A 14930-nucleotide genomic window follows, 5' to 3' on the forward strand; every position below is an offset into this window, starting at 1 on the left:
TGAAGGTGTAATTACCTGCGGTGCAAGGATTCAAATCGAGGAGCAGAAAAATGGGCTTTTATAGAATATTTACTTCTCTGAAATAATATTTAACGTATATGTTATGTTATAACTGGTTCCACCATTTCTGATGTGCAGTAAAATGCAAAAAACAAATCTTTCCATCTTTGATTTTAATATTGTATTAATTAACATGAAGTAGAACTTGGTCCTACTAGAAGAAGCTTCTATAATATGAATCTGTTCAATGAAAGAGACACAGCAAATTTAATATTACATGATGAAATTCAAAAGTTAGGGAAGTGTCACTTTCAGTTCTACAGAATGGATGTTTTTTTAGAGATATAGCTTGAAAACAGGCCCTTTGGCCCATTGAATCCATGCTGACCACTGATCACCCTTTCAAACTAGTTCTACGTTATTTCACATTCTCATCCACTCCTTACATACTAGGAGCAATTTACAGAGGCCAATTAACCTGCAAAACTGCTCATCTTTGGATATGGGAAGCACCCGGAGGAAATCCACGTAGCAACAGGGAGAACATGCAAACTCCACACTGACGGCACCTGAGGTCAGGATCACACCCAGGGTCAGGATCGAACCCGGGTCTCTGATGCTGTGAGGCAGCAGCTCTACCCGCTGTGCCGCTGTGCTATTCCATGAGACCCCTTGAAGTTAAGCCAATAATTTTCATAAAAGCTGCAAAGAATAGATCTGAAACCTAATTCATAAAGCTGTTCCATTCTGCAATGCTCGTACATCAAGCATGAAACTAATGGGGCTTTGAAAGTTAGTACAGCACAGTGGGGCAGCTGGTAGAGTTGCTGCCTCACTCGCCTGAGACCCGGGTTCGATCTTGACCTTGGGTGTAATTGGTTTATCCGATTAGCCTTAGTCTGATTAAGTACACTTGATAGATGGCACATGCTGTAGAACCTGTGCCCTGGTGCCAGAGGGAGTGAACATTTAGGTTGGTGGACAAGTGGCTGCTTAAATTGGCATTGAAATCCTTCAACGTCACTGCACTCAAGCAGTCAAAAGCAATGTATTCACGTCTCAAGCCCATCCTGTTTACATTGGAAACACCTTTAACCAGTGCTGCGGGATGGTCAGCCTCTGATCTACACTTGTAGTCACAGTACCTATGGCTGATCCAGTTGAGTTTCTTGTCAACCCCAGAATGTTAGTGAGGGGGTTGTGGAGGAGGAGGAGTGCGGGGTGGGATTAGCATTAGTAACACCATTGAATGTTTGACTTCTTGTAGAGTATATACATGGCCTGGTTCGCATGGTGCAAATCTTATTACAAGACACCTCATAAGTGTCACAGTAAGTTGTACACAGGCATGGACAACCTTATTGTCCAATCCATTGACATTCCTGACCAAAGCATCAAAATCAGTGAACAATATTATAATGGAAGAAAGATCATTGATTAGCCGTTCAAGATGGTTTGGCTTCAGGTGTTAGGTGTAGATAACAGTTTATCTCCATCCCTGGTGACATTAGTAGACTTCATGGAGTTTTACAATACAGTTGCATTGATACTATTTTCCTTTGAAATTCCATATGATTTAATTACATGAATTTAAATTCCCTGAAATGCATCAACTTTCATTTTTCAGTTGTAACTTCCATCAATCATTGTTCTGCCATATCACCAACTCATCAATATCATTCTGTGACTGAAGACTATCCTCCACATTCTCAACACCGCCAATAATGTTTGTGTGATCTGCAAACTTATCATTCATACTTCCTACGGTATGTAACAGACAGCAAGCAGCAGGCTTCCATCTGCAAAGAGCACTGTGGAACATTCTTTGCTGCCTTCCCAACACCAGATCCAAGTTATTCCATGAACGGACCAAAGATATGAGAACATTTGGAACCAAATGTCCTAGCAAAATTCAAAATGACCATCTCCAAACAGGTTATTGGTGATTGAGTGTCATTTGGTGTATGATTAAAGGCACTTCCAAGTGCATTGCTAATTGGGCATACACTGGCATTGCTACACTGGACAATTTCCCAAATTGTCAGGGAGGAGTCAGCGCAATAAGTGGTTCTGATGCATAATCTTTCACTTCTTCATGTTGTCTTGTCCCTTGATCGTGGCAGCGTTGGAGTATTTTGCAACAAACTGACTTGGCTGGAAACTGATTCCTGTAACAATGGGGACCTCAGGAAATCGAGACGGAAGCCACTTGACACTTCCAGATGAAGATTGCCTTAAACACTCATGTACTCAACTCTGCTACTGCGGAGGATGGGTGTGACCATTACTTATATCATTGTTCATTCACTACTGAATGAGGCAAGACTGCAGATATGAACCTGGTTGTGGAATCACTGGGCGATATATTTTACTCGCTGTTTAGGATGAGATTTAGGGAGACAGTTCACAGCTTAGGAACCAGACGGCTGGGATGCACAGCTACCATGGTAGGACAAAGAAAGCTGGAAGTCTGAAGAAGGGTCTCGACCCGAAACGTCACCCATTCCTTATATCCAGAGATGCTGCCTGTCCCGCTGAGTTACTCCAGCATTTTGTGTCTATCTTCAAAGCAGGAGGTGCACAAGAGAGAATAGGTGGAAGAATGGAAAGTTTTTACAGGGTGATGGGGCAGGTTGATGATATGGGGATTTGGAGACGGGAAGATGACAGAAAATCAAGATTGTAATTTTTAAATTGTTAGTGCATTGGAAGTCAATCAATGCCGACTTACACAGGGCTGGATGATATGAATCTGGATGGGGTTCGGGTGGACTCGTCTATGTGAGGGAAGTGGGAAGCTGACCAGAGGGGTTTTCCAGATAAACTGGCATAGTAATCCTGAAACTTACAACCAATGGAAGTCAGTACATATTGAATGATTACGTTCTTTGGAAACTGAAGGTGCTGATGAAGCCGAATTTTAGTTAAAAATATAAGAAGATATTAAATTGGCTTCTGGGCTAGCTTACAGCTTATATTTAGTCTCAAATTAGGCTTGCCTCAGGTTGCGGGTGTGTGAGATAATAAATCCTATAACATTGTCTCCCAAGTGAGGAAGTGGCAGAGAAAGAAACAGCTAGTCACATCTTTGAAGTAAGATGCCATAAACCAAATGGCCTATGTTTATGAGGGACCAAATGACAGCGAGGAAGCAGCGAAAGAGCTAGGGTGATCTCTGTGAAGATAAAATGGCATTATCCAAATGGCCAATGTTTATGAAGGACGAGAGAGGAACCAGGGAAGTAGAAAGATAAAATGTCGTAAACCAAATGGCCAATGTTATCTTGTAACATGTAAACAAAAGGCCTTTGATGTGATGCATTCTATGGAAACCTTTTCCTGTACCTCTGACCATGACTAATGTCTGTGAAATGTGCTAAGGGGACAAAAAAACCCTATTTAAGGCAATGTAATTCTGTTGTTCAGAGAGGTGGACGGAGGACGGTCAAGTGTCTGTAATGGTCACTTGACTGGAGTTCTCCCTCCCTTCCATCGGCCAATAATAAGTAAAGTTGTGAACTGGTCTACCAAACAGTTTGTGTGGTGTCTGTTTATTAAGAAGCGAACCTGGTTTAGTAGCTATAAAAGTAGCTTTTTCAGTGCATTGGCCTGTAAAGTACACTGTTCCTAATGGATGCAACGCCAAATCAGTTGCAAATGATCATTACAAGCAGGATTAAAATAGGGTATTTTAATTCATTCTATTATATTGCAAATTTAACTATAATACTGGAAATGATCTTTATGTGAATTCTATTGCAGTAGCTAATATAAAGAAAAATACAATTTGTATGATATAAATATATACAATTGTCTAACAAAGTGATATCAATACATATATCAGACTACGGTGAAAAATTCAAGGCATAGATGTTGAATTTGTGCAATATTGTAAATATGTGAGAGCAAGTCCAACGTTCATTATTTTACAATGAAGGAAAATAAAGTAAAAACCATGTGAGATGTAGCATAGGCCATTTTCTCTCTATTAACGACTCGACACAATTGTACAAAAACATGAACGGCCCCTTGAAGTCTAATTGTTTTGGTTTTCGGATCTGTATTCCAGATGTGTTGTGACAGGATACTTGGCCTTTGCACAGAGACGGATAAGAAGTGATCATATTGGATATCCCACTGGCTTATCTGGCAGCAAATTATACAAAGGGGAAAATGGAGGAGGGTTGTTGTTCTTCTTTGCACAGTTAAAATCACAACCAGGCAGCGATCCAGCCATTGGCAAAGCCATGTATCGAGTGGGAGCCCCCTGAGAAGAGAAAGACCATTATCGTTTCAAACCTGCTTTCTTTCCCACATTGTATACGTGTTAATTGTAACAGTAAAATTTTCCTACTGTGAGCTATTTTTTTTTAATTGCACCAACACCCCCAAGAGGCCACCTGAACTGCTGTTATAATAGTGAGGAGAAGAAGGGTAGCATTTGTAATTTATTTAATTATTTGCCCAGAGGTATAAATTCTTCTCTGCCACCTTCAAGATATTCGAAGTGTGGAATTAATTTAAAAGGAAGAACCTCTACTGATTTAACCTTTATGATTACTTGCAAGTTTCCAACTCAAGTGATAATGATGTTGAATTAAACAACACTGTGCTGGTTAAATGCTCAATGATAATGCAATGTCATTTAATTAAATCCTGAATGTTGGAACTGACCATTTATAAAAATAATCCGTTCTATATATTCCATCCTGCTCATTTACACACACTTTTCAGCAGTTCCTCGATCCCATTTTACAAATTTACTAATGCCTTACACAGATTAAATGTTGCCATTAATTAGGTTGAGCAATAGAGATAATTGGGATAGATTTTAAAAATATCTTTGGTAATGCATGCTCAAACAGATATGATTATCTTGTGCTTGACGGAAGAGTCATATTTGCAACGTGTTAAAAATTCAGGGAAGTCACACACTCAAACTGATGTTATGATCTTTAGGATGAAGGAAATGAGCCCTTGTCATTGGCCATTTCCAAACCATGTAATGTCATTAGCAGCAAAATGATTTTAAACAATGAGGAATTTAAGTAAAAAATATGAACATTATGTTTGTAACTTTATGTCGATTCTGTTAAGCTACATTAGAAGAGTCCACATCTATATAAACACTTAGAACTATAAGGCCGAGAACATAGGGGGACACAGCAGGTGGGAACACTGAGAACAAAGTGGGGCCTGGCGGTAGTAATAGATATTACTGTTCGGTGAACGTTTGCAATTTTGGCGATGTTAAAACATGACGACATTTGTGTACTCCCTCGGTGAGGTCTGCTGTACGATTTTACCAGGTTGTCTGCATAACAAAGCATTTGACTGTATCCAGGTACACATAACAATAAGGTATCATTGAATCATTGAATCAAACTACCTGGTGCCTTGTGTCTGCCGCTTGTTCATGCAACAGGAGAGGTGCAGTGGGAGACAGTATGGGCTGGGTCTCCAACTGCTCCTTGGGCTTGTATGGGGAACTTTGAATGCGATAGAGCTGGAAACTAACCTCGGGTCCAATGAGAGACTCCTGGCAAAAGAGCAGACAGTTTATTTGTGCAACACCAAAAGAGTAGTGACTTCATTGATAAGGTGAGATACACTACAATTATAATAGTGACATTATAATATAAATATAATAGTGCTAGCTAAACTGCAAGACAAATCAATATGCGGAACATTGCAGCAATTAGTTTTGGTCACCCTGTTATAGGAAAGATATCATTAAGCTGTTAAGGTGGCAGAGAGGATTTACGAGGATGTTGCCAGGACTTGAGCTAAAGGGGGAGGTTGAACAGGCTAGGACTTTATTCCTTGCAGCGCAGGAGGATGGGAGGTGATCTTATAGAGGTGGATAAGATCATGAGGGGAATAGATAAGGTAAATGCACAGTTTTTTACCCAGCATAGGGGAACCAAGATCCAGAGGACATAGGTTGAAGGTGAGGGGCAACTTTTTTACATAAAGGGTGGTAGGTACATGGAACGAGCTGCCAGAGGAGGTAGTTGAGGCAGGTACCATCACAACATTTAAAAATCCATTTGGACATCATCAGTGGAGAGACAAATAGTATTATTGTTTCACTTTAAAGACCTTCCAGCTTGGATGGAAAGGCATTGATGTGAAACATTAGCTATTGTTCTCTCACTACTAACCTGCTGAGTACTTCCAGAATCCTTCATTGTATTGCCCCATGTTGCATCAGTGGGAGTGAAATACTGGAGATTATTTACTTGCATTAGGAGGAGAATGGGTTAAGTAAGGACTGCCAGCGTGGCTTTATGTATGGCAGGTCATGTCTCACAAACCTGCATGAGTTTTTTAAGGAGGTGACAAAGGCAGTGAGCATTGTCCACATAGACATCAGTAAGGCATTTGACAAGATGCCGGCCAACCCAGAAGATTAAGATACATGGGATCCATGGTAACTTAGAAAATATGATATAGCTGACCCATAGAAAACGGAGGGTAGAGATGAAAGAGTATCACTGTGGCACGTAGTTTGTGACCAATGGTCTTCTGCAGGATTTAGTGCAAGGAACTCTGTTGTTTGCGATATATAGAAGTGATTTGGCAAAACTCTAAATGGGTTGGTTATTAAATTTTCAGATGTCACAAAAGTTGGTGCAGGCAGGGAAGAAGGCTGTCAAAGGATACAGTGGGATGTAAGAGGAAAGTACAGAGATAATGTCAGGGGCCTTAACATCATTGATGTACAGTGCAATCTTGGGGTCCAAGTTCATAGCTCCCTGAATGTAGATAGAGTGGTATAGAAGGCTTATGGTATGTTTGACTTCATCAGTCAGGGCATCAAGTATAAGAGTCAGGATATAATGATGCAGTTTTAGGCTGGTTAGGCTGCATGTGGTGTATTGTGTCCAGTTCTGGTCAGTCCATTACAGGAAGGGTGTGGAGGCTTTGGAGAGAATGCAGAAGAGGTTTACCAGGATGCTGGCTAGATTAGAGCATATTAGCAATAAGAGGTTGAACAAACTGAAATTGTTTTCTCTGGAGAATCGGAGGATGACCAGAGACCTGACACAAGTTATGAGAGGTGTAGACAGTCAGAATCTTTTTCAAAGGGTGAAAATTAATGTTCTAGGGGGCATAGCGTTAAGGTTTGAAGGAGAAGTGTGGGGCAAGTGTTTACACAGAGAGTGGTGAATACCTGGAATGCACTGCCAGAAATGGTGATTGAAGCACATAAAATAGTGGCTAGATAAGAGGTTTTTACATAGACACATGAATACATAGGGAATGGAGGGATGGGCAATACTTGAAGCTGGAGCGATTAGTTTAAATTGGCATCATGTTCGGCACAGACATTGTGGGCTGAAGGGCCTGTTCCTGTGCTGTAATGGTCTATGTCAGATATTTGAAGTTATGTTTTTATTAAAAATCTATTCAAATGCTAAAATAGAAATATTAATGGAACAAAGAAAAGCGGAGCCGACCTTGATACCAGATTAAACTAATCCCATATGTTCCGTATCCCTACATTTCTGCCTATTCATGCATGCTACTGTATCTGCTTCATACACCTCCCTTGGCAGCCCAATCCAGACAGTTATCGCTCTCTGTACAAAAAAAACCGCCTCATAAATCTCCTTTTTAATTTCCCCCTTTCTCCTTTAACCTTTGGGAGGTTGTGTTGTAGATATATAAGATGTTGCGAGGCTGCATACTTATAGGAAAGATGTTGTCAAGCTGGAAAGGGTGCAGAGATGATTTGCAAGGATGTTGCAAGGACTCGAGGGCCTGAGCTATAGGGAGAGGTTATGCAGGCTAGGAGTCTATTTCTTGGAGCGCAGAAGGATAAGGGGTGATCTTCTAGAGGTGAACAAAATCTTGAGAGGAATAGATCGGGTAGGGTTGTGGAATTGGAAACCAGAGGATATAGGTGGGTGTGGGGAGATTTAATGGGAACCTGAGGGGTAACCTTTTCACACAAAGGGTAGTGGATGTATGAAAAAAACTGCAAGAGGAGGTGTTTGAGGCAGTGACTATTGCAATGTTTAAGAAACATTTAGATAGGTACATGGATAAGACAGATTTAGAGGGTTATGGGCCAAACGGAAGCAGGTGGGACTAGTGTAGATGGGAAATGTTGGCCAGTGTGGTTAAGTTGGGCCCAAAGGCCTGTTTCCATGTTGCATGACTCTATGACTCTATGTCCTCTGGTATTTGTGATTTCCAACCTAGGAAAAAGACTCAATCTAAGAAATACATAATTTTATACAAATCTATTAGCTTGCTGCTCAGCCTCCAATACACCAAAAACTACAAGTTATCCAATCTATCCTTGTAGCTAGAGAGTAATTTAAGGTGAAACATTGCTACACGATGAAGTATTATTTATTTGAATGTGCTTTGTTTATTAAAGCAGATCAAAAAATCCAACATCATTTCAGTGAAACCAACCATTCATCCCGTAAATGTTTTGTCATTAATCCCCTGCAGATAGAAACATAGAAACATAGAAACATAGAAATTAGGTGCAGGAGTAGGCCATTCGGCCCTTCGAGCCTGCACCGCCATTCAATATGATCATGGCTGATCATCCAACTCAGTATCCCATACCTGCCTTCTCTCCATACCCTCTGATCCCCTTAGCCACAAGGGCCACATCTAACTCCCTCTTAAATATAGCCAATGAACTGGCCTCGACTACCCTCTGTGGCAGGGAGTTCCAGAGATTCACCACTCTCTGTGTGAAAAAAGTTCTTCTCATCTCGGTTTTAAAGGATTTCCCCCTTATCCTTAAGCTGTGACCCCTTGTCCTGGACTTCCCCAACATCGGGAACAATCTTCCTGCATCTAGCCTGTCCAACCCCTTAAGAATTTTGTAAGTTTCTATAAGATCCCCTCTCAATCTCCTAAATTCTAGAGAGTATAAACCAAGTCTATCCAGTCTTTCTTCATAAGACAGTCCTGACATCCCAGGAATCAGTCTGGTGAACCTTCTCTGCACTCCCTCTATGGCAATAATATCCTTCCTCAGATTTGGAGACCAAAACTGTACGCAATACTCCAGGTGTGGTCTCACCAAGACCCTGTACAACTGCAGTAGAACCTCCCTGCTCCTATACTCAAATCCTTTTGCTATGAAAGCTAACAGATGAAATGAAAAATCGCCATGATGTAAGATCGCGCACTTTCCCATTTTCTTACCATGTTTTTAAAGCTGCCAAGAATGGCAGTGGTGATAATTCCCAAAAGGAAGGCAGAGACATTCAGTGCCGTCATCAGCCAAATCATAATGTAGACAAGGTGTACCTCCCGACAACTCTTCACTCCAACAAATTCAAAGTAATTGTTCAGGTAGTCACCGCTGTGGAAAGTAAAGTGGTCATCTGATGAATGATGTTCAATTAAATGTGGGTTGACTCAAATTCTGACCTCTTGACCATGCAACACATACAGTACAAGGTTGTACTGGGAAAAATCCTCTGACACAATCTTGATGGACCGGATAGAGTGGCACGTGGAAGCATTTAATGTGGAGTGACATTGGATCGCTTAGCAAATTAGTTATTTATAGAAAGTCATACATCATTTCTGAGTGTTTTATGCTCATTGGGGCAAAGGTCATCTGTACTTGAAAACTGTTTTTTTATTTACATATATATATTTATGCAGAATGCGTTAATCGCATTGGAAAAGGAAGGCGTGAGAATTAATTTGTAGAATGAATGCAGAATAGTTGTTTAGTCAACCAAGGAAAAGGTTATTTTGGATCTCGAGACAAATGAGTAGGAATTGCAGATGCTGGTTTAAACCGAAGATAGACACAAAAAGCTGGAGTAACTCAGTGGAACAGGCAGCATCTCTGGAGAGAAGGAATTGGTGATGTTTCGGGTCGAGACCTAAGAGATACTGCCTGTCCCGCTGAGTTACTCCAGCTTTTTGTGTCTATCTTAATAAATCAGACAACCAGGTGGCACTTCGATGGCAGCCTCGCCTACAGGCTGTCTGTTCTTTTTGTCTTCTTTTTGTTATTTTTAGTGTGTTTAAAAAGTTTGTGTCAATGTTCTCCGGTTTGATTTATGTGGGGGGTGGGGGAGGGGGTCAGGAGAAACTTCTTTTCAAACTCTTACCTTGCCGGAGATGCGATTGTTTTCCGGGTCGTATCTCCGGTCGCTCTGCGGCCTAGCATCGTGAAGCTGGAGGCTTTGCTCGGGACTGACTTTGAGCCCCACTGCAGTGCGCGGACTTACCATTGGAGCCGATTCCTTGCCTGGGATCGACGCTCCAACCGTGCCCTGCGGACTTTAACATCAAAGAGCTCGCAGTCTCGGGAGAGACGGAGTCGGGATGCTCCAAAACCGCACAACGTTTGATAAGCCCCGACCCGAGGTAGATTGCCCAGCGCGGGGGAGCTGAGATTACCCCCCCCCCCCGACGCAGGAGCTTGAGCCCCGACGTGGAGACCCACTGCCGGCTTCGGGAGGAAGATCGTCCCGTCAACGGAAGGTTAGAGGCCCCCGACCGCTGGAGGACAAAAAAGGGAGAGATTGAACTTTTCTTCGCCTTCCATCACAGTGAGGAATGTGGAGGATGTTTATGTTAAAATGTATTTTGTGACTTCCGGTGGCGCCATGCTGGACTAGCAGTCGCAACTTTTAGCTCCGCTGCTGTAAAATCGCGATTTTTCGCGTTAAAATCGGGTCTGGAGGTCGGGACCAATTCAAAAACTCACCGGAGCCTCGGGACGTCGCGCTGATGACGTCATCAGTAAGCGCTGCGATTTAAAACGGAGGATAAAGGATTTTAAATGAAAAAACCGTCTTCAGCTCAGAGCCCTCAGAGAACAATCTCAAAACTGCTGAAAACACAGAAAACTGAAGAACAGACATCTGAAGTGGATTCTGGAATGGCTACAAGGGCCAATACTGAGTTGGCTACTAAGGAGAAAAATGAAATGGAGGAGATATAGAACTCGGTAAGAGAACTGAGAAAGGATATTGAGGCTGGAAACTCAAAAATGATGGAAAATATTAATATTAAATTGATGGAAAATATGTCGAACATCAATGCTGGTAATCAAATTGTTATTGACTGCATTGGCATTATACAAAAACGAATTGAGGATGTGCATGAAGAACTAATGGGGAGAATTAATAAAGGGGAAGAAGAATCTAAGAAGAAGTTTGAGGCTGTGCATGTAATTGTTTCTTCACAAGTAACTGCAATGAAAGACATGGAAACAGTTGTTGATCAAATGGCTGAAGATATGCAGGGAATGAAGCTAGAACTAGACAGCCTCAAGAGTCAACTGATAAATGTCTTGATCTCGAAGCTCGCTCAAGGCGCCAAAATTTACGAATACTGGGAGTAACTGAAGGAGCAGAGGGAAATAACGCCCGTGAGTTCACTGCCAAATTAATCAAAAAGGTACTCAATTTACCTGTGGAACCGGAAATTGAAGTGGCACATCGAATACCTAGATTTAAGCCAAGATCACAAGCAGATCCAGCCCACCCACAACAGATCATAGTCAAACTTTGGGACATTTCAGCACTTGAAGAGCTGATGAAAAAAATCAAATATGAAGTGAAGATGACCTTTGGAAACGACACTATCAAACTCCTCCGGGATTATCCCTATGAGATCGTGCAAAAGAGAAGAAAGTTCGCACAGACAAGACAGATTCTCCAGGGAGTTAAAGATGTCAGATGTGGCGTTTTTTATCCGGCCAGGATGCGCATTACTTTCAAGGGAAAAGTGAAAACTTTCACTAATTCGGACGCATCTTGTAAATATGCCCAAGAGATTGTGGCAGAAACAGAAGATTAATCAAGGCAGCGGGACGATATGGACAATCTCTTTCCTTTTATTACTTCACAGAGAACACCTGAAGATAAGGGAAAAACACTATTCTCTAAAAGTTTAAAATGGAAGAGCACTTCCACATGCGCCGGTTTAGGCACCTTATCTCCTTTGGATGCTTTGGAATTCAACTCAAGGACATTCTTTGTTCAAAATGAAGGAAAGACTGATAAGCAACGCAGAGACGAACAGCAGAGCCGAATGTGGAAAACATCACAAGGACAAATGGCGGTTTAAGATCTTAAAACAGCTTTACAAAATATAGAGAATTAACAACAATTAACAATACTAATATAGAAATATAAATGGAAACTAACCTGAACTATATAATGGGCAAAATGTAATAATCTGCTAAAAAGACTGACTAGCGCGTATATAGAGATAACAAATTTTGGAATTAAAGTAGATAATACTGAATGTTTAAGTGTTATGTAGTTTGTGTGGGGAAGGGAGGCGACTCAGGCACCTGGCATAATTCCAGGAGCCTGTTTCTGGTTAACCCTTACAGCTAACAGCTTACTATTATCAAAAGTATAACTAATTATAAATAATTAGTAGATGAAAATTTCACAGTAGCTGAACACAGATCTGATATGTCTGAATGAAATATATATATATATATATATATATATATATATATATATATATATATATATATATAGTGTAATTGGGTGAAATATAATTGATTTTGAAATGGTACCGCCCTCCTAGGTTTAGAGTAATAAAAGGAGCGGAGCTAATTGTACAACATCAACTTCGGAAGTCGAATAGATGTCGAATCCCACAGACGCGTGGGACACGCACTACAGTGTCGAATACTTCAGACACTGTAATTTTACTTGTTCAAATTTTTTTATTATCACAATATGTCACTACTATGTGTTTTTTTTTCAAGGAAATTCGCAAAAGGGATCTACCAAGGAAGTTAGTAATATAAACGCCCCCCAAATATCCAGAGTCCTGAGGTATGGATGCACCGTAATAAATAAGGGTATTAAAATCAGAGAAAATGCAAGATGATAAACAAAAGAAAATGGGAGGAATCACATTATGTAGCTGGAATATAAGGGGTATTGATGAACCAATTAAAAGGGGCAAAATACTAGCTCAGTTGAAATCATATAACACGGACATTACTTTTCTACAAGAAATGCACCTTAAACATCAAGATCAGATGAGATTGAGGGCGAATTGGATAGGCCAAACATTTCACTCCTCATATACTTCGAAATCCAGAGGCACCGCAATCATTATTCGCAAAGGAATACCATTCAAATCAAAGAACATTATATCAGATAAGGAAGGGAGATATCTTATAGTTACAGGAGAGATCCATGCTACGCCAATCACTTTGGTAAACATATATGCGCCCAATTTTGATAATCCTCAATTTTTTAATAAAAGCCTGAATACAATCGCAGAATTTAACTACCAAAATGTTATAATTGGAGGAGACTTCAACTGTGTTTTAGATCCGTACTTAGATAAATCGATGCAAAAACAAAGAGGTAATATGAAATCTAAAACTAGTGAACTCTTAAATACATATATAAAAAATCCAAATATAGCAGACGTCTGGAGGATCGCGAATCCGACTGGAAGGGAATACTCGTTTTATTCAATGGTACACAAAACATACTCACGTATAGACTACTTCCTAGTGGATACAAAACTAATCCCTTATACTATGAACCCTAAATATCACACCAATATGATTTCAGATCACTCCCCGCTAACTTTCGTTCTAAAATTAGAAGGAATGTCTACGAACAAATCGTTCTGGAGGTTTAACTCGCAAATTTTGAAAGACCCACAAGGGAGTATATATCTAAAAAAACAGATGGACCTATTTTTTGAGACAAACGATACACCAGATATATCGCACACTTTATTATGGGAATCCTTCAAAGCATTTATTAGAGGAGTCATTATCTCGTATCAAGCTTTTCAAAACAAAAAGAATAAGAATGAACAAAGACAATTAGAAGAACAAATCAGACAACTAGATATAGATAATGCTAAAGATCCAACTATGGATAAACATAATAAAATTTTAATACTGAAATTTAAACTAAATAAATTATTATCAGAGAAGGTTATAAGATTATTCCAAATTACAAAACAAGAACATTTCGAATTTGGGGATAAACCCCATAAACTTTTGGCACGCCAACTGAAAAAACGGGAAAAAGATCATGCAATTTTAAAGATTAAATCAGATAGAGGCATCTGTTCCACACTATATGACCTATTATTTATACATATAACTAACTAACTAATTAACCACTTACGCGCAATAAACTCAACTAACGTTAAAGGCGTAATGTACTATACTAACACAACTAACTATATAGCAGGAAGGATGGGGGAGGTTAGACATATATTTTAAATACTAAATACTAATTATGATTAATTAACATACAGGTAAATGAAAAGTGTAATTATTGACGAGGTACTTTAACCCATAATTTATTTTAGTTTAATCCAAATCTTCTACCTTCCCTTTTATTTTATTCTATTTTAAACTGTTCAGCGATTAATTGACCTGATATGATAATTTTGGTAACAATTAGAGGGAACCGACTAACGTTGGGTCAAATTCTAATAGGGGGATAAGGCCCAGTGCATAATCTCATCGACGGAGGTCAATTTAAAAACAAACCTAGCTACCTTAGGTGGCTTTTTTGTAATTTATCGCTTTTTTGATAAATTACATTCACTTTTTTTGTTTATTCACAATTATGTGTTGTATGACTTAATAATTTTTATGTACACTTTATGTTTTTCTCTTTCCCTTAATTATGTTTAATAGTGTCAGGAGATGTAAAACTACTGTAGAAATTATGAAGGGCAACTCTGGATTCGGGATTCCGAGGTACTTGGCTGCATCACATGAATCATACAGTCTGGTAATAATAGCCAATGCAAGATAATAGTCGAATAAATATCGGAGGTCTCACCTTCTGTAGTTGGAACATTAGAGGTGCGAATGAGCCAATTAAGAGGGGTAAAATTCTGGCACAATTAAAATCATTAAATATGGATATTGCTTTCCTACAAGAGACACATTTGAAACAACAAACTCAGATCAG

At 39.9% G+C, this 14930-nt stretch overlaps 1 protein-coding gene across 2 annotated transcripts in view; it reads right to left on the reverse strand.

Annotated features, from left to right (window-relative positions):
- Window positions 1–3673: 3673 nt before the first annotated feature.
- Window positions 3674–14930, reverse strand: part of LOC116979968 (transmembrane protein 255B-like) — a 78903-nt gene continuing 67646 nt past the window's right edge. For both annotated transcript variants that reach the window (XM_033031953.1, XM_033031952.1), the window contains 3 exons: window positions 9181–9340; window positions 5390–5539; window positions 3674–4267 (listed from right to left, as the gene is read on the reverse strand). In XM_033031953.1, the coding sequence (XP_032887844.1) occupies window positions 4121–4267; window positions 5390–5539; window positions 9181–9340 (457 nt within the window). In that variant the 3' untranslated portion in view covers window positions 3674–4120. The remainder of the gene's footprint in view (window positions 4268–5389; window positions 5540–9180; window positions 9341–14930) is intronic.

This window comes from Amblyraja radiata, chromosome 13 (genome assembly GCF_010909765.2).
Source record: "Amblyraja radiata isolate CabotCenter1 chromosome 13, sAmbRad1.1.pri, whole genome shotgun sequence".
Taxonomy (NCBI): Eukaryota; Metazoa; Chordata; class Chondrichthyes; order Rajiformes; family Rajidae; genus Amblyraja; species Amblyraja radiata.